This window comes from Echinops telfairi, unplaced genomic scaffold, assembly GCF_000313985.2.
Source record: "Echinops telfairi isolate 266 unplaced genomic scaffold, ASM31398v2 ScPeMD7_7468;HRSCAF=8506_0, whole genome shotgun sequence".
Classification (NCBI taxonomy): Eukaryota; Metazoa; Chordata; class Mammalia; order Afrosoricida; family Tenrecidae; genus Echinops; species Echinops telfairi.
This window is the reverse complement of record NW_022111369.1, coordinates 23228503-23249618: the sequence shown is the minus strand read 5'-3', so window position 1 is coordinate 23249618 and position 21116 is coordinate 23228503. Positions and strand designations below refer to the sequence as shown.

The 21116-nt window shown below is 37.6% G+C and overlaps 1 protein-coding gene across 1 annotated transcript in view; it reads left to right on the top strand.

Moving 5' to 3' along the window:
• PDLIM5 (PDZ and LIM domain 5) overlaps positions 1–21116 on the top strand; it is a 223385-nt gene that overhangs the window by 158536 nt on the left and 43733 nt on the right. The window contains exon 12 of the mRNA XM_045284331.1: positions 4317–4489. Coding sequence (XP_045140266.1) covers positions 4317–4489 — 173 coding nt within the window. The remainder of the gene's footprint in view (positions 1–4316; positions 4490–21116) is intronic.

The following is a 21116-nucleotide window of genomic DNA, read 5'->3' as shown; positions in this document are numbered from 1 at the left end:
AGTTACACAAACATTTACAATAGACCTATTGTATTGCGTGGATGTGGCGCTCCTTGAATAATCAAATACTTAATTAGAGCAGATAAAAAACTGAAAAATAATAAGATACAGGTAGTCCCTAATGTACCACGTCTTCCAGTTGCAATGAGCTGCACTTGGAACCATTGGTTTCTGTACACTTTGTTAGGTGCAACGGTGTTGAATACAGTGCCTGTTACTGTTTGTTGCTCTTAATCATTCTCATGGCAACCCCAGAAGAAAAAGCAAAGATCAGATTATAAAGATACTACTAATAAAAGGCAACAATAATGAATATTTAAAACAAAAAATTAGGTATTCAATTTTAGAATTAGAACCAATTTGTGATAGAGTCATTGAAATAGAGCTCTCTCATAAATTGGGAACTACATGTAATTGTTTTTTTTTTATTGGTTCTAGCTTAGAATTTTTAAATACAAGCATCTCAATGTTCACTGTATCTGGAAAGGGTTGAAACACTACAATTAGCTTGTCTCTCAAGTCTAAAAATTTTGCCAAAATTATTACACAAAATTTGAAACTACAAATAAGCTTACTGAAAAAATAATTATTAGAAGTTTCCTTCTGTTTATGACTACATGCTTTTACATTGTATGTTCAAAAAGCTTTGAAAAATCCGTTGAAAAATTCAATTATCTTTTCCATTTTTCCACTAACTTGCAGTGGAAGCTCCGATCATTGCAATCGGTTCCCCCTTCCTCCTCGGTATTTAAACTTTTTGAGAAACATCTCAAGTATTTTCCATGAAGGGTGTATCACTTTGCATTCTGTCAACAGTAGATGAAGGTTCAAGTTTCTTCACATTCTTTTGGCTCCCTGTGGGTCAGATGCTAGACTGATAACCACAGATGATTCAAACCCATGAGTTACCCCAAGGGAGAAAGATGAGGGTATCTAACCTCCCCCCTCCCCCCGAAGGTTGATATTCTCAGAAACCCTATGGAGGGAGCAGTTCTGCTCTGTTCTATACGGTCAATAAGTCAGAATTGACTTGATGGCAGTGAGTTTGGTTTTTTGTTTTAATGCCCAATGAAAGGAACTGAACAGTGGTTTCACAGCTGCTAGCCAGAAGGTCAACATTTCAAGCTCACTAGTCACTCCAGGGAAGAAAGTCTTGTTCCATAAAGATTTACAACCTTGGAAACTGCAGGGAAGTTTTATTCTGTCCTGTGTTTTCACTACGAATTAGAATCACCTTAACAGCTGTTTATTTGGCGTGGGTCATTTTGGTTGGTTTTGTTTTAATAACTGTCTTTTAATGTCCTTTATACTCTTTAGTGAAATATTCTCTTTAGTAAAATGTCAGGTCTTTTGTCACTGTTTAATTGAATTGTCTTTTTATTGGTAAGTTATAGGAATCCTTGATATAGTTTGGATCTTAAACCCTTATCAGATATATGAACCCCCCAGATCTCCCAGTCTGTAGCTGTCTCTTCATTTTGTTGATAAATTTGTTTTATTGAGCAAAAGTTGTCATTTTTATGGGGATCCTGTTGCCTATTTTGTCTTGTGAGGGCAATGTGGAGCTTTATGCTGAAAAGGTGACCACAAGAGACCTATTCACCATTGCCCAGGCAGTCTGCTCTGCAAACTCTTGGAAGGCTCACTGGGCGGAGGGCTTGCTAGGGTGCTGTGGTCCCTCACCCAAAGAGAGGTTGTGGTGTCTGGGAATCTCCAAGCACAGAGGGCTACATCGATGAAGTTCGTGGACAGCCTGATGATCCACAGCAGGGACCCTGTTATAACTACTATGTTGACTGTGTACCACGTGCTGCTCAGGGAGGGGGTGCAGGGCATCAAAGTGAAGATCATGCTGCCCTGGGATCCAGGTGGTAAGATGGGTCCTAAGAAGCTCCTGCCTGACCATGTGAACGTTGTGGAACCCAAGGTTGAAATCCTACTCCGCCTCAGCCAGTCCCCACTGTCTAACGGTCTCCTTGGCAACTGGATCTGATGTGTAGATGTTGTTCTATAAAGACCTTTAATAAACACTCTTTTAAAGAGAAAAAAAAAACACCACAGTGGGTACATGGACAAGGTAGGCACTGTGAGCTACTCCTGTCATTTGCAGTGGTTCTTAACCTGTGGGTTACAACCCCCTTAGGGGTCAAATGATCCATCCTGCCTATCAGATATTTACATTACAATTCATAATAGTAGCAAACTTAGTTTTGAAATAGCAGCGAAAATCATTTTATGGTTGGGGGTCACCACAACATGAGGAACTGTATTAAAGAATTGTGGCACTAGGAAGGTTGAGAACCACTGATTTAGAAATTGCTTTGTATCACTTGCTTTTAGTTTCCCATGAGTTGGCTCTGAGTCTCAGAAACCAAATGTATAAAAGAATGAAAAGGATACAGGGAATCCAGGGTGGATGAGCCCTACAGGACCAGTGGTGTGAGTGGCGAAACAGGGAGGGTAGAGGGAGAATGGGTAGGAAAGAGGGAACCGATTACAAGGAACTATATGTGACCTCCTCCCTGGAGGACAGACAACAGAAAAGTGGGTGAAGGGAGACGTCGGACAGGGCAAGATATGACAGAATACCAATTTATAAACTATCAAGGGCTCATGAGGGAGGGGGCAGTGGGGAGGGAGGGGAAAAATGAGGACCTAATGTCGGGGGTTTAAGTGGAGAGAAAATGTTTTGAGAATGATGTACAAATGCGCTTTACACAATTGATGTGTGTATGGATTGAGATAACAGTTGTATGAGCCCCTAATAAAATGTTTAAAAAAAAAAAAGACAAGACAGAAAAAAGAAAAAAAAAAAAGACAAGACAGAAAAAAGAAAAAAAAAAGAAAGTAAAGTCACTAGTCAAAGTTCAAAAAAAAGAAGAAGAATCGACGCTGAAGAAAAACTGAGTTATGGGAGTGAAGTATGACATATGACAAGATAATAATTGTGAATTATGAAGGGTTCATGAGGGAGGGGGGAGGGGGAAAATGAGCAGCTGATATTAAGGGCTAAAGTAGAAGGCAAATGTTTTGAGAATGATGAGGGCAACAAAGGTACAGATGTGCTTGACACAATGAATGGATGTATGGATTGTGTAAGAGTTGTACGAGCCCCCAATAAAATGATTTAAAAAAAAAAAAGAATGAAAAGGCTGGCTGCTTCTGCAACATCTTTCTGATTGTGACTACGGTTTCCTTCTGTCTTGCCATGGGGTTATTAGGAGTCAGAACTGACCTGATAGCACCTAACAGCTACACTAACAGTAACATGGTTGAGTCCATTGTTGTAGCTATTTTATAATTCCTTCCATCTGAGGGGGTTCTCCTGCCAGTACCATGTCAGACAGTATTCTATTGTGAAATAATAAGGTTTTTATTTGCAAACAGCACTGTGACCAGCTCACAAGTGGTGATAGATCATTGTAGGGAAATGTTTATCAGCCAAGTTCCCAGATACCAATCTTGCAAGCAGGTATTACTAAGAATATGCAGTATCAGGCTTATCACATTGGATATTATCAGACATTTAAGAGCCCCTGGAGAAATTAGGCATCCTTGTTCACTTGCCAATATAGTGAGGAAGATTGGATTTAAATTTCTCTTTTTGATGATATAACCTCTATGGAGACGTGGTGATGGTCTAGTTGGCTACACGTTGGACAAGGTCTTTCTCCTGTAAAGATTTAGCCCTCCTGGGAAGTAAATAACATTGTCTGGGTAAAGGTAATGGTTATTTTGTCTAATTAGGGCAGAGGTATATCTTGATTTTTTTACTTTGTGTCTAGTGCATATTAGTGTCTACCATAGGATAGATGCTTAAATCTGCATGAAGTGAATATGAGAGTGGGAACAAGTAACTGATGAGATGTCGAGAACCTTACTTCACAGAATACTTAGAAGAACATAGGAGTGGGGAGCATGTATATCGCTTCATAGATGTGTATTAGGGATTGTTTAATGATGACTTGATTTAACTACATGAATTTTGACTTAAGACGAACTAATAAAATCTGCTTGTATGAATGGGATTGACTGACTATATAAACTTTTCAATAGCTTAGTTTCTTTTTTCCTTTCTTTTTACTAGTTGGGATTTAGTATGCATATCATACCATTACATATTTCAAAGCTTAGTTTCTTATGATAGATATTTTTAAAGGAATTTCTGAAAAATAAATGGAATACAGTCTGACTTCTTGTTCAAAAATCAATTAACTTTTTTTTAAACTTAACAATATAATGGGTTTGGGGCAGGGGAAGATTGTTGCCAATTCATGTTTCTACATCACCAGAAGTGCCTCCTCTGCCCTCTACAGCAACACCCAGGAGCCTTCTCAGCAATTGGCTTCACCAAGCATTGCCAAGAGCCTGGAAAGCCCCCCTACTGCCAGATCAGAGTCGGCCAGCCTCACAGCCGCTGCCACCTTCAAGCCTGTGACTTCCACCAACCTTACCAAGTCACCAGGTTGGCAACAAACAAATCAAGCAGGTATTCTAAAGGAATTTCTTTTCTCTTCCTTTTTGTTTAAGTGTGATTATGAAAACCATACATAAGGTTGGCTTCAAAAAGTTGACGTTCATGGAAAATTAAATTCCTTTTCCCCCCACAAACTTCAGGAAGTTATTTTTGGAAGGAGTCTTAGTGTGAGTTCTCTAGGGGAGAAAAAATAGTGAACCCATATATATGCAAAATAAATTATTTATTTAAAGGAAATGGCTCCCATAATTGTTGAAGAAATGCTTCACACAATCATGGGGGATGGTGAGTACCAAGTCAGTAGGTCATGTGAGAGACTGAAGACTTCTGGCAGGCCAAGTGTCAGGCTGACTCATGGTTATACAGCTCATGGGTATATGGATGACAAGTAAATAAAAAATCTTCAAGTCAGCAGGCAGGCTGGAGATTTCAGCAGAATTATGTCCCAGGAGCCAGAGGTCACATAATGAGAAGAGAACAGGGTTGAGAGAGCAAAAGAACTTTGCCAGGACATCCATTTATCCACTGGGGGCAGGAAAACCACACCCCAAGGAAACCCCCCCCTTCAACTGACTGGCTACTCACACCAGGTCACAAGGTTATTACATAATGTCTGCCAAATCACTGGGAATCATAACTTAGCTAAGTTAACACAGAACATTACCCATGACAAAATGTTATCCTTATAAATACATTGGTTTGGGTGATTTGTACAAAATAGCAACAAAAGCATATGCTATAAATAGCAGAATGTGCTATTATAATTATTGAATGGGGCATTCCCTTTTACCCAGAAGACTCAGAAAGTATATATGAAGAATAAATGTAGGGTCCTATTTCTTAAGGAACTGTATTATTGGAGGGTTATCCTTGTTAATACATTCTTTCAGTTTTGAAAATATGCAAAATAACAATAATTACAAATGTGTCTTTCATCCATTAATTACAAGAAAGGATCTTGCAGTTCTTGCCTTCTCAAAATTTATGAGGCAGTAGAGAAAAAGAATGGAGTCATTGAGGCACCATGTGGTACAATGGAAAGTTTTCCATGAGGTTTTCATGCCTGTAGTTTTAAGGTAGCAGATCACAAGAACTTTCTTCTGCCGTGTCGGTGGGTGGTTTCAAAACACCAACCTTTAATTCAGTAGTCAGGGTCACCATAACTGACTCAGCGACCTTGGGTTTGATTTGATTAAGTGAAGAGAAGCATACAATACTAGTAAAAAAATATTTGCATGGTTGCATGGAAAGGCTTGGGCTCAATCTGGAAATTTACTCTTTTCACTTACCTCTACATATAGAAAACTTTAAATAAAGTCGTTTAACTTCTTATACTCGTAGTTTCCGATCTGCAAATTGAAGGAAGACCAAATGATCTTATAAAGCTTATGATTAATTAGCCAAAGTCCCATGCAGCAGGAAGATATATGGAGCAATTAAATGTTACCAATTTCTAAACTTGGTCTTCATCTTTTTTCACTTTTTATACTCTCCTTGGATGAACCCACATCCTTTTTTTTTTTAACCACCTAGCCTTTGATCATTTATAGGTCTTTCTCTATATAGTGAAATCCATGTCCCCAAGTGGCACATTAAATGCAACATTCCCAAATCAGAGTATCATTTGCTTTCTGTGAATGGCACTCCCACTCAGTTACGAAAGCTAGAATGTGAACTTAAGGATCCCACTACACATAGTCTCTCCATAACTAGCACATTGTACATCAGATTTCTACTCCAACTGCTCCAGGGGGAAAAGATAACGCTGTCTGCTCCTATAAAGATCCACTGACTTGCACACTCTATGTAGGGTCCCTATGAGTCTGAATTGATCTCAATGGCAGTGGTTGTGGGATTGATCCAGTAGGTTTTCAGATAATATAGTTAGAAATCCATTTTGTAGGTTCACACACAGGGTTTGTTGAGACACTAAATAATTCATTTTAAATGAATTTCTTTAAGAAAAAAAATTGTTTTCATATAATTTATTTCAGAATGTATTTTTGAAAGTTTTTAATTTAGTTACATGTTTCTTATTTCACAAAAAAGTTAGAAGCATTGGTGATGTTAGGGAAAGAAGCTAGGTCATTTCGTGTGAGATAGACTCACAAACAAGCAAGTCTGCCTTGGAAGAAGTACCACCACAATAGTCCATAAAGGGAAGGGTGGTGAGATTTTGTCTTATGTAGCTTGGACATGTTATCAAGAGAGACCACTCCCTGAAGAAGGACATCATGCTTGCTGAAGTGGCAGGGGAGCCAAAAAGAGGAAGACCTTCAACAAGATGGATGTCACAGTGGTTGCATCACTGGGTTCAAACATGAAAACAATTGTGAGAATGGGGCAGTATTTCCTTCTCTTCAACATGTTGTTGCTAGGTGCCATTGAGTTGGTCCTGACCCATAGTAACCTTATGTTGTGCATAAGGTCGCTATGAACTGACTCCACAGCACAGGACACAACAGAGTGTTTTAAAGGAAATGGAATTTATTAATCTTGAAAAGAAAATAGCCAAGTATCATCAGGCTCTGATATTTCTAGACTACATAGTTGACTTTGCAAAGACACCTGTTACAGTCTAAAAATTAGTGCCGACAAAGCTCAGCCCCATCCATTTGGAGTTATTTCCATTTATTTAAATTCTGTGTTTAGTAGTGAATATTTGCTGTAATTATTCTGTTTGGGGTATTAGAATACAGAAAGTAACTTTCAGAAGAATCTTTTGGTATTATAATTAGAACCAGTTTGTTTCTTAAAATAGTTTACTTTGGAAAAGATTGAATTTATCAGATAAAGCTGAATGGAGGGCATGAAATATATGTACAAGTTATGGATGTTTAAAAATTTATCATCAAAGTGCCTCTTAGTGTGTGGGGTGGGGTGGGGTGGGGATCACATTTATGTGGGATTCCTGGAGATTGCAGTACAGCAAAACCACCTCAAGAGGGCAATGAAATCCTTCTTTGTCGGAGTCAAAGCAGGCAAATAACTATAATCATGATGCTAATAGTATTTAAAGTATTATCTTTTTCCAGAAAATATAAGTGATTTATACATGAGCAGTACTTTAACAGCACAAAACATTCACATTCTCATAAAAATACCGATTTTTCTGTTTCACAATGGCACAGTCTCATTCAACACACATGTTCCCCATGAGTCAGAGCCAAGCTGACAGCAACTGATTAGTTGTTGGTTGGTTATTATTTTGTGGAAGCTTTATTTGAATCTATCTATGCATCTATATATGATTATATGTAAATATGTATATATACACATACTCAAATTTTGGGTAAGAAGGTTAAGGGTATTTCTTACTATATACTATAGTTTTTTGTTTTAAAGACAGACCTAAAAATATTAATAATAATTCACTGAAATTTTAAGACTTAGCAGTGTATTCTGAGTGTGCTGTAGATTTCTGTTACCTCCCCTGAAGTTCTGACTTTATTTATACCTTAGGTCTTCTGCCTGTCGTGGTCTTGTATAGACTGTGTTACCCAGACGTCTTTCAAGAGCACAGTCATGCTATATCAGCTGATAAATAGGAACTAGATGTGTGTTTTCGCAGCATTAGGCTTTAGGTTGGATCATCATCTTTTTCTCAGGCATATAGTTTAACACAGACAAGCTTGCCAGTGACCGACAAAGAGCTAAACGTTTAGAATGCAAAATGTTCAAAAGTTCAGTCTTGAATTAAAGCATTAAAATACAAAAGGAGTAAGAACCCAAGCTTGGGTTTATGTAAGCTACCAATACTACTTCCTACTTGCCCCGTGTCTTTGCTAATTCTTTTTAAGATGCTGTAATCCCCTTAGAAATGTTGACTTGAATCTAAAAATTCATATGAAAAACTGATCTTTAGGGGTTATTTTTCAGAATTAGATTTATACTCTTAAACCAGTAAGTGAATTACTTTATTTGTATGTCACATTATTTTTATATTCAAAGCTTTTATATTTATGTAACTAGTGGTTAAAGAAGTATTTACAAAATCTTTGTAAATTTAATGGTAAAAATATAAATCTTTGTTCCTACATGCTATGCTGCCCTTTATGGAGAAGGTGTGATTCACTGCGTTATTTTCCCTAGGATTTGTTTAGGTTATGGATGCCAGATTAGCTAAATTTAGTTCTTTAAATATGAATAAATATATAAAATATTATTATATTACCTAATATTTTATCAGTCTGAAAATTGTGAAAAAGTCATTATAGCTTTCCAGTATGTCCATTTTCTAATTTCAGTTTAATTATATACTGAATGTGAATGATTGATTCATTAGAATGTAAATTGTGCCTCTCTAGAACCGACTCATTGTTCTTTGAACCTAGTTTTTTGACTGGTTGTGACTCAAAGAAATAAGGATAATTTCCTGATGGGCCATGAATTGCAAAAGATTGGAGATGTTATCAAATAAATCATTCAGAGGAACTCCAGTTTTTTCATTTATTGAAATAAGGGTCTAAATAATATCCCATGTAGAATTGGTGTAGATGATGGCTATCAAAGGGCCTGGTATAGGAAGGGTATTCAAGAAAGCCTATGCTTCTGTCCTTTTATTCCTCATACAATAGCATTGAAAGCCTACATTAATGCCATGTGAAAACAGTTCTCCTCATAGGACTTCCAGCCTTGAACGTGTGTTCTGTGATCTTCTGCCCACAGGTAAAACGTCTGGCTTACAACCTCCTGCTAACCTTCTCCAATCTCCTTTTGTAATGGTTTGCTTGCCCCCTGTGCTCCAGTCACATTAACGTTCAGGCGGTCATATCATTCCTCAGGCACACATCTCTGAGCTTGGTACAAACCACAACTTTTATCCAAGTGAAATGCTTTCATTTCCCCTTCTGTCCCTTGCAAATTTCTGTTCACCTTTTAGAATCAGATATCACCTCCTTTGCTGTGCTTTCTTGAGCCCTTTAAACAGTTCCTGTCTTTCTCTCTATGCCAACAAAATGTCAGTGATGGCATTTTTGCATCACATGCATCATGTTCATTTTAATTGTTTCCATGTGTATATTTTACTAATGTTTTTAAATCTCCTTAAGGACAGGGACCCAGTATTACCAGTCGTTGTTAACAGGACCTAAACAAGACTTGGCACAGTTGATAGGCTCTTGGTAAATGTCAGTGAGTGAGTAGGTAGATAGGTCAGCTTGTAGTATTTTGATATCAGCTTCATATGATTTTAAGAGTGTTTCGTCATTTTTAAAGATGCTGTTCTTTTTTCCAACCAGATTGAAGTTCCCATAATAGTTATTGAACAAAAGTAGAAATACAAAAGCCAAAACTAAACTCAGTGCCATCAAGTAGATGCCAACTCATAGCAATCCTGTATGACAGGGTAGAACTGTGAGTTTCTGGGACTGTAACTGTTTCCGGGAGTAGAACATCTTGCTCTTAAGCTGCAGTTGGTGGTTTCGAACTGCTGACCTTGTGGTTAGCAGCTCAATGCGTAACCATTACACCACTGAAGTGTGCCATTTCAAAAGAAAAACAATAAAAAATGGTATAAGGAAAAGAAAATTCCCTTTCTCAAAGCATTAAACTGACATAAGTGTGAAAGGTTGCGAACACAAGCAGTATTGTAACTCCAAACCAAACTCACTGCCTTCAAGTCGATTCCAACGCATAGCAACCTTAAAGGACAGGGTAGACTTGCCCCTGTGAGTTTCAGTGTTAACTCTTTACTGGAGTAGAAATCCTCATTTTTCTGTCTGGCTACTTTTCACACTGCTGGCAGCCTAGCTCGTAACCACTATACCATCGGAGCTCCTGTGCTATAACTAGGACTACATTATATAGTTCTAGGAATATAGAAATTTAATAGCATGCAGCATGATGGGTAACAATCTTTTCCCCAAAAAATACCATTTGTGTATAGCGACATAGCACTGGAACCAAGAGGGACTATTAGAAATATGAGATCACCCATTTTTCCATGTTTATAGATTAAGTTGTATAGACAGTATCAATAAATGACCTGGGGATCAGCCCCCCAAAAAAGGTACAAAGAAGAGACAGAATCAAATTAAAAGGCCTGATCAGGAGATAGACAGTGTCTCAGACCAATGGGAATAAGGTGAAGTGTATTTGGATAAAGTTCCAAGTATCCAACTTTGAGGTAGAGTATTTGCTTGTTTAAAGTATGATTAATCTTTTCTAGCACCAAGCTTGAAATACTCCTTCCTCATCAGTTTTCCCTATTCGCTGTACAACATTCATGTGTGTTTTAGGTGATACCATAACTTGGGTTAGGTGTACTTTAGTCCTCAGAGTAAAGTCTTTGCTTTTTTAGAAGTTAAAGAGATCTTTTACGGCCGATCTGCTAATATATTATTTGATTTTTTAACTGCTGCTTGACTGTAGATCCAAGTACAATGAAATTCTTGCCAATTTCAGTTTTTCTCTGTTTACCATGATGCTGCTTTTGAGCCCACCTGTGCGGATTTTTTTTCTTTATACAGAGTTTCAATGTATATAAACTGTAATCTTTGAGCCTCATCAGCAAATGCTTCAAGTCTTCCCTCTCTGCAAGCAAGATTGTGTCATCTGCATTTTGCAAATCGTTAATGAGCCTTCCTCAGTCCTAATGTCTCATGCTTCTTCTAGCTACTGAGATTGTCTCAGCATACGGATTAAATAAATATGTTGAAAGGATACAACCCTGACACCCACTTTTCCTGTTTTTGAGCTACACGGTCTACCTTTGTTCTAGTTGAATAACTGCCTTTTGGTCTAAGTACAGGCTCCTCAAGTGCACAACTAAATGTTCTGAAATTCTCACTTTTCACAATATTATCCATAATTTTCTCTGGTCTACACATCCAAGGGCTGTTGTATAATCAATAAAACATAGATAAATGTCTTTCTGGTATCCCTGGTTTCAGCCAAGATCCATTTGACATCACCAATGATAATACCACATTCCACATCTTCAACATCCAGTTTGGGTTTCTGGCAGTTCCCTGTAGTTGTAATGTTTTAGTCATTTTATAATTATCTTAAGCAAAATTTTACTGAGATGTGTTATCAATGATTTTGTTCAACGTTGTTGACATTCTGTTGGATGATTTTTCTTTTTAGTTGTCATAAATGTGGACCTTTTCCAGTCGTTTGGTGAGGCAGCTGCCCTCCAGAGTTCTCAGCATGGTCTAGAGAGTGCCTTCAGAATGTCTTTGTTGAGACTTCGTACTTGTTAATCTATCGATGCCTGTGGCCTAGTTTTTCACTAATGCCTTCAGTGCAGCTTAGTATTTTTCCTTTAATATCCTTGGTTCTTGATCCCGAGACAGTTGAATGTCAATCCGTTCTTTATGATACAGTGACTCTATTCCTTTCATCTTTTTTGGGTGCGTGATTCCTGCATCACTCAATATTGCCTATCTTGTTGCTAGGTGCTGTTGAGTCAGTTCTGACTCATAGTGACCTTATGTAGAACAGAATAAAACACACTGCCCAGCCCTCATGAATGTTATATTTGAGTCCATTACTGCAATTTCTGTGTCAAGCTATCTTGTCAAGGCTCTTCCTATTTTTTGCTTGCCCTCTACTAACCAGGATGTCCTTTTCAAGTGACATTCTTGCTCTTCAGCACTTGACAGGTCTTGTACAGATTTGCTCAATGCAGTGCAGTGTTTGAATCCTTCAATATTTCAACTCGAGGCTTGAATTTTTCTTCAGTATTTTCAGGTTGATATATGCTGTGTATATTCTTTCCTTTTGGTTTTCTGACTCCAGTGCTTTATATATTTCATTTTAATTATGTTATAATTCCATTGTGATACTATTCTGCCTTCTTGAACTGACCTTTGAAATTTCCTCTTAAGCTCTTTTAATGCATCATTTCTTTGGGTCACTTTATCTTTTCATGGCTTTTTAATCATCTTTTTTTGCTTTCTTCACATATGATGTCCTTGATGTCATCCCAATTTGTCTAGTCTTCCATCATTAGTATTTAATGCCATTAATCTCTTCTTGAAATGGTCTCTAAATTCAGATGGGATATACTCATGGTTGTACATTAGCTCTTGTGGACTTATTTTAATTTTCCCCACCTTTCGCTCAAACTTGAATGTCAACAGTCAATTCCCCAGTTGGCACCTGATTTGATCCTCACTGAAGATACTCAGTTTCTCCCTTTTGTCTTTCTTTAGATACTGTGTGTTTTCTGTCCTACAGAGTTTATTTATGTAGTCATTTTATATGTTATTGTGAAGTGATATTTGCAATGAATAAGTTGTTGGCCATACAAAATTCTGCCATGTCATCCCATCTCGTCTCATTTCTACCACCACCATATTTTCATAATAGTTTCTCTTCCTTTGTTTCCAACTTCACATTCCAATCACCAGTAATTATCACTGCATCTCGATTGTATTTCTAATGAAATTCTGGTAAGCTTTTCAAATGTTTCCTCTTTGGCATTAGTGATTGGTGTATAAATTTGAATCAGAGTCATATTAACTGGTGCTCCCTGTTACCATATAGATACTTTTCTTTCATAGTCTAGACTATTCGTTTCAAAAAAAAATAAACAAACTCACTGCCATCAAGTCGGTTGTGATTCATGGCGACTCTATAGGACAGAGTAGAATTGCTGCAGTGGGTTTTCCAGACTATAAATCTTTACAGGAATAGATAGCCTCATCTTTCTGCCACGTACTAATATAGCCTTCAATTTAAATGCTGGTAGAAGAGTGCATTTCCTGAAACACTGGCAGAAAATTATATTTATTGGGCTTGGAAGAGTTTTACTTTATTTGGATAAGCCAGGTTTATGATCAGGAGCCCTCATGACTTAGTAACGTGTTGGACTGCTAACTGCAAGGGCCACTAGTTTAAAACTATCAACCTCTCAGTGGGAGAAGGATGAGGCTTTCTTCTCTTGTGAAGTACTACAGTCTCAGAAACCTACAAGCGTCATTCTCCCCTGCTGTATACAGTCACTGTAAGTCAGGAACAACTTGAAGGTAGTGAGTAGGTGGGTAGACATATGGCCCAGAAAATTGGTTGAATGTATCTTTAGGCTTCTTAAATAATGTATCAAGTTATAAAATGTAAAGAGATTACACATTGTAACTATGAGGGTTTCTACAGTGATACATAATAAAATATATGATATATTTAATACATAACTTCTTATTAAAAAATTCTTGAGCTATGCAATATTAGCTAAGATTTAAGTCACCATTTTCTATAGAATGGTTTCACTTTGTTTCATAGAGGTATTTAAAACATTTTTGCATTAGTTAGTATTGTCTAATTGTTCTGAATATTTTCCTTTTGTTGTTTTTCCTTAGCAGTTCTTGTAACATGTTAAAATAATGCCACATTCATGATTTCTTTGATTGTGTGTACATACAATTCATAATTGCACCCCTTTGACAAACAGAAGTTTTGGTTTTGGTTTTTACTCTTATTTTTATATGTATCTGTGAAGTTAGGAATTCTACTGAGAAAAGTAAAAACATCCACCTACATTCCGGTGACATACTCACTGAACTAGTAGTATTGCACTTTTTAAATGGACATCCCAAATCTCTTAAGATTCCTTATTGAGTAAATAGTATCCCAGCACTTGAAACGCATGTGTGTAATGGGTAGCTACCTAGAAGGGAACAAACTGACTGGTTTAACAGTAAAATGATGAGCATCATTGATGAGTAGTAGTAATTATGTTATTACACTTTATACTTAAAGAAATACCTCTTCATTCAGAATGTATAATAAGTTAATATCATTCCAATTAAAGTAGACATCATTTTACCAATGTAATACTAGAATATGAGGAAAGAATTGTCAAGAGTCCTATGATGATTGGATCCCCTTTACTTTGATACATGCATTTTCATGTATCACAAGGGCCCTGGGTGATACAATGGTTAAAGCCTTTGCCTGCAACCAAAAGTTGACTGAACCAAGCCAATTGCCTAAGGTAAGAAAGATTGGCAATATCTTCTGTAAAGATTGCAGCCTAGAAAATCCTTTGGGACAGTTCTACTCTGTCACATGGGGATACTCTGAGTCCAAGTTGACTTGTGACATCTACTAGCACAACTCTCAGTGATATCAGAAGCATTCTTCCTTTAGATGAGGAGGATAAACTAGTGACCATTGACGGCAGAGGTCTCTTTCAAGTAACATTTTCTTTGTATCTGAACTCCAATTTTTAAATATAGATTGATTACCCAAGATTTTAATTAACATGACCCTTTCTCATGCCCTGTCTCTTGTATATGCTACATTTTAGCAATAAAGAAAAGCTTAGTGAGTTTATTATGGACAGAGGATTGAAACAATCTGATTTTTGTTGTTGTTGTTGTTTGCTTTTGTCCAAGGACGACTCAGATATATTTGTGAGACCAGATTAGATCAACGAGTAAGTGATGTGCATCTCAGTTGTAAGTGGATGTAAATTCTATCTTTTGTTTGAAGTCTAAAGGATATAGGGGTGAGAAAGGAAATTACTGCTTCTACGACCATACCAAATTTCATTGTAGGCTTTACACTGGAGCAATAAATTGAGATAACTGGATTTGTCTAGCTAAGATGGATACATTTATTAGTTCCATTTTTAAATTTTCAGATGAATAAGTAAATTGCTACCAGTTGCATGTATTTTATCGCATCTAATGTTTTCTTGCCATCTGCTCCCTGCATTTTGGCTAAGCAGTCCCTTTACCTTAAAGGCCTGCCTAGAGATATCGATTGCTACAACATGGGTATAAGTATTAAGTATATAAATGTGTGAGTCTCTATCCTTATATACCAGGTAAATTTTTGCCTAGAGTGATGACTCCCAGATAGGACAAATTTTAAAGTAACTATTAACTGCTTTCTTTCTTTTCTTTTAAATGCTCTTTTATTGAGATTTATTTCTATCTGGAAGCTGTTCAGGGCTGATGTTAGTACGCATGTGTGAACGCTGTTCTTTTCCCTAATTTTTCTTTAATACTGATAGTAAAACACTAAACACTTTTTAAACGAACGTAAAGGTATCTAGATTCCTTTATCGCTATAAAATGATTATATTCCTTATGCAATTATTTGTCACTATGATTTATACCAAGGCCTGGTGGACTAGTGGTAGAATTCTTATTTTTCATGAAAGAGACCTGAAATTTGAGTCCCAGTAAATGTGACTCTTGCACACCTGTTCCTGTTGTTAGTGGAGGCTTGCACATTGCTTTGATGCTTAGCAGGCTTCAGGGGAGCTTCCAGGCTGAGACATGGAGAAAGGCTTGGTAACATCTGCCAAAAGTCAGCCAGTAAAAACCCCTGTCAATTACATTGATCTAATTGTAGTCAATCAGGGGGATGGTACAGGAACAATCAGCATTCCATCCCATTGTACCTTAGTTAGGGTACCACTCAACAGCAAATAACTCAACAGCAAAAAATAGTGGATTTAACCAGAGTTGGCATACTATAGCCTGTGAGTCACATCTGGCCCACCTCCTGGTTCTGCAGCTATATTGGAGCACAGTTATGCTCTCTTGTTTACACATTGTCTGCGGTTGCTTTTGCAATACAAAAGGGCAGTTGAGTAGCTGCAGCAACTGCCTCATGGCCCACAAAGCCTAAAATCTTCCCTATCCCTTTGTAGAAAATGTTTGCCAACCGTGGGTTTCAACCATAGGACTAAGAATTATTATGCTTGCTGATTCTGAACAGTAGATGCAAACTTGATTGAGGTTAATAGATCCTTGGCAGTATTTATCCCAAACACTTATTTGTCTAGATCACCCTGTAGAAAATAATTCTTTGGAACCAAATTTATATCTTCCATGCCTGAAGACTCAGTAGAAGTAAAAAATTGTATGTAGCCTGTAAATAATTGTTGAATACATAACAGCTTTGTTTTTAACAAAGATTATGTATCATAGCATAATATGACTTGACATTTATGAGATATTCTTGCACACTCTAAGGACTGTAAGTTAAGCAATTTACCCAGACTACTTCATTTAGCCCTCTCAGCAATGTAGATATTTGTTGTTGTTGCTGTTTACAGATGAGGAAACTAAGACCCAGTGCAGCGTGATTTTCCAAGCCACACAGCTAGAAAGTAGAAGAGCGAGGAGTGCAGGTGTGCCAGAATATTAAGTCATTGTGTATTAAGACTGTGTCCTTAGGTTAGTGTAACTGGACGATATTCTCTGCTTCTATAAAATACGGATTGCAAGCATAACAGGATAATGATTTTTAAAGTTTCGCTTGATTTTCACCGAGGAAAGACATCTTAGAGAATTAGTAGTAATAATAGAAATATAAGAAGTAGTCTAGTTTTTACATTTCTAGTAATTCATATTCATTATTAGAGATATTTTTGGTAATGCTTGACATGTGCAAATCTCTCCAACTTTTCCTGTTTGTCACAGCTTCGTGCCAACATTATAAGAATTCTATTTATGTGGGCAACTTAAGACTAAAGTACATTTCTCCATTTTTTCTGAGATTAGAATGCCTTCTCATTTAAATAAATGAAATTGTTGGGAACATACGAAAACCAAGCCCAGTTGGATGTCATGTGCCTTTGGAAGTACGATATGTCAGATAGTGAATTAGAGTAAAACCTGTGCAGTTGGACCCTATGAAATATGTATGTACAATAATTTTTATATAAACCCTTATAAATTTCTCATCCAGCACCAAACCAAACCCACTGCCTTTGAATTAATTTTGACTCGTGACCCTATAGGATTTCTGAAATTAAATATTTTTTAAATCATTTTATTGGGGGCTCATATAACTTATCACAATCCATATATACATCAATTGTGTAAAGCACATTTGTACATTCGTTACCTTCATCATTCTCAAAACATTTGCTCTCCACGTAAGCCTCTGGCATCAGCTCCTCATTTTCCCCCCTCCCTCCCCCCTCCCCGTCCCTTATGAACCCATGATAATTTATAAATTATTATTTTAGAGATTAAATCTTTAAAGTTGCTTTATTTTTCTCCTGAAGACCAGCTGGCGGGTTTTGAACCAATGACCTTGTGGTAACAACCCCAGGCTTATCTCATAGTACCACTAGAGCTCCTTACAAACTCAAGTAAATTCTTTACTACAGTCTGTACTAGTTTATCTAATGATCCTTGTTAGGATTCTGAGTTCATTAATTGAGCCTCAGTTTTGTTAGCCAGACAGCCAGATGGGGGACGGTGACAATGAAAAGAATTCTAACATAAAAGAGAGGTTGGGGCACACTTCACCCAACTTCACACTTCCTCATTACATAGTAAGGTGATGGGCAGATAAAACATACTTCTTTATCAATGCAGAAGCTGTAGATCAGGGGCCCTCAAACTTTTTAAACAGGGGGCCAGTTCACTGTCCCTCAGACCCGTTGGAGGGCCGGACTATAGTTTAAAAAAAATACTATAAACAAATTCCTATGCGTACTGCACATATCTTATTTTGAAGTGAAAAACAAAACGGGGCAAAAACACCCAGTGGGCCACAGTTTGAGGGCCCCTGCTGTAGCTAGTGACAGGGTATGGGCAAAGAGGATGTTCACTACCCCCACAGTGACTTGAATTGATCTTTGGGGAAAGGGAGACTCAGGGCAAGGGCGCAGCATGAATTCTGGGCTGCAGGTACTTGATGGGGAGGTCCGGACAGAAAGCCAGCCAGTGGTGGAAGGTCTGCCATTAGCAGGATGAAACTCTCCCTCTTCATTCCAGGCTGCCTTCAGATTAGCTGGTGGCCCTTTGGGTGCTCCATGCCAAGTACCTTCTCGGTAAACTCGCTAGTTCCATTCAGACTTTTTCTCTGACTCTGGTCTGAGCACAATCTCTCATCTAGATTCTTTCTTGCCAGCAGGACAAGAATTGAGAGAGCAGAGGCTTAGAACCAGGAGCAAGCTCATAGTAACAGTTTTGTTTTGTTTCGATAAGTATTTTGTGTGTTCTCTTCTCTCTCATTTCCTTCTATGGCAGTGAGTTTGGAGTTTGGGGAGTCTGTATTTAGTCCCTTTTATTTAATTTATTTTCAACATGAGTACATTGGCCTCTCACAATTAACACATGAGATGTTTGTCCTATGATGAAATTAAAAATTGGAATAATCATGCTGAGATTGTTTAGAAAATCTTATGTATGTTGTAGGTTCAATTGTTTATTGATTTTAATTGTATTATTTAATAGCAATATTTTAAAGCTATCATCTTATCTGTAAGATAGAGCGAATTTCTTTAACTTGGAACTCAGACCATATGGAAATTTTCCAAGTAAGATTGGTTAGTAGGTGGGGGAAAGACAAGTCCGTGTATACAAATTTTGATGAGGTATACTGTAACAAATTAAAAGGAAGAGAATTGAGCTCAATCCAAGTCCCACATTTTAATTAAAACACTCTCGATCCAGTTTAATCATGGTTCTCAAGGTTGAAAGGCTAGCTGCTAATGGAAGAAGCTAACCTCCTAGAGTTGTGGAAATATTTGATACTTTGCCTTGGGTACACCTGTTGCAGTTCGTTACGGCATACATACCAGCACTCTTCACTAAGAGCAATGATAATAGTTTAATCTGCCCACTTTTGCTTTTAATGACTGATTAAAACATCTTTGATTCTATTTAATAAAACTTGCACAGACTTCTCCAGAATGTTCTTTCCTCTGATCCTAGATCTTGGCTTAACTTTAAACCCTTTCCATTTCTGCTGGATATGATTTCGTGCATGGATTTATGAAGAAGTACATGGTTGTTTGAGCTCTAAGCACAAGAAGCCTGACAGACAAAATGCACAGATCCTGTTCTTCCCTGGTCACCATCTGTTTGAGATGGTTGGGGAGGTCAGAAGAACGCACTGGCTGTGCACAGGAATACTCAAATATGTTGCTATCACTGCTACCCAATTTAGTATGTGTTAAATTTCTACCATACCTTTGAGAACATATTCTCTGAGATGTCAAATTACAATACTTTATCTCCCCTAGAGGGACAGAAGGTCACTTTGATGTAGCCTAGTTATTTATACCATGACTACATGAGCCTCTGTGTTTTTAAGGGGAGCACCTCTTTGCAGTTGAGCCAGTTGTCTTTCACACCACAAAGTCTCACATTGTGACTTCTGTCTGGTTGGAACAATGAACATTTGTCTTTTTTCTTTTTTAGGGGAACATCCGTATTCATTGGTATTTTCAATATCAGCCTTCATTCTTACTACATGCGAATGAGAGACTATATGATTATCTTTCAGGAAACGAAGCAATATCACTGGTCATCTTCCCATACGTTCTGTAGTTGCTTTATTTTAACGCAGAAGCAGTAGGTGGCGTATTTTAAAATATGGAGTTTATGCAGTCAGATGGACAGACTCAACATTGTCGCAGGACTTCAAGCCTATGTGTCCTTAGCAGAAGTGTTAGACTTATAATTATGGTTCTCTGTTTTGAGGCTTTTTGGTTTTTTAGTTTGCTTAAAGAGAAATGTTTCTTAAAACAGGACAAACCCTGCCTTATATTTGTACATCTTGTACGCAAAAATGTTGCTGCCACTAATAATCATGGTTGAAAAGTATAGGCAGCCATTTTTAAGAAAAGGAAATATCTCTGTAGCAAATTAAGCTAATCCTTTATAAACTATATGACTGACTTCAAACCGATCATCTAAGCTGTTAAGGGTTACTAGGGCAAATAGAAAATAATGTTTTTGTACAGTATTTATAAATTTGTCCTACCAAGCTCAGTAAGGATATTAAAATAGAATATTTCAGTTATCATCATCCCTTCCTTCTAAACTGGTGCAAAGGTTAGTACTCTAAGGTTCCAATCACATTTAATGAGATCTGTATTCAGAAGAGTATGACCATTTGTGAGATCGAGAGAAGAGACTCAATTCAGTCACAATGCCAGGTGGATTGCAAACAGCAAAGTTTATTTCTCATCTGGGTGCAGATGGGCTGAGGCAGAACAGTGCACCAGCTCAGATGAACTGTAACATGTATCATCCCCAAGCTCAGGGACTAGCGCCCTTACATATTGTGCAGTAATGAGGAAAGAGCTGGCCCCTCTGGGGTGGAAAATACAGGCTTATTGATCGATGTCATCATAAAAGCTCCAGATAGTCGTTTTCGGTTATCATCGTTTGTGGTTCGCGGATTCCTTCACGGCTGTCGCTGCCCTTGGTTCGCTGGTTTCTGACAAAAGCACAGTCTTTCCTGTTTGTGCCAAACTTTTTGCAGGGTCAGCCTTGGGGCAGAACTTCATAGGGTGGGCTCAGGGGCAAACATGGAGGAGCTTGGGTTCTTAGCAGACTCTGTTAAGTCTTAAAGCCTTGGCTGGTGATGAGTGTGGCACACAGTAGGCACATAATAAATAGTGAGCGAGTGGACACATAGGGGCATAAGTTGGAGTCAGAAAAAACGTGATTTGGTTTCCCAAATTCTCATTCTTCCCGTGGTGCTCATGATAGATACTGCACTTTCCCAGATTCTTTTTCCTCCCTCTCCCTGCCCCTGAAGTCTGTATGTCACTTGTTTTCTTTTTTTAAAAAACATTTTATAAGGGCTCATACAACTGTTATCGCAATCCATATACACATCAATTGTGTAAAGCACATTTGTACATCATTCTCAAAACATTTTCTCTCCACTTAAACCCCCGGCATTAGGTCCTCAGTTTTCCCTT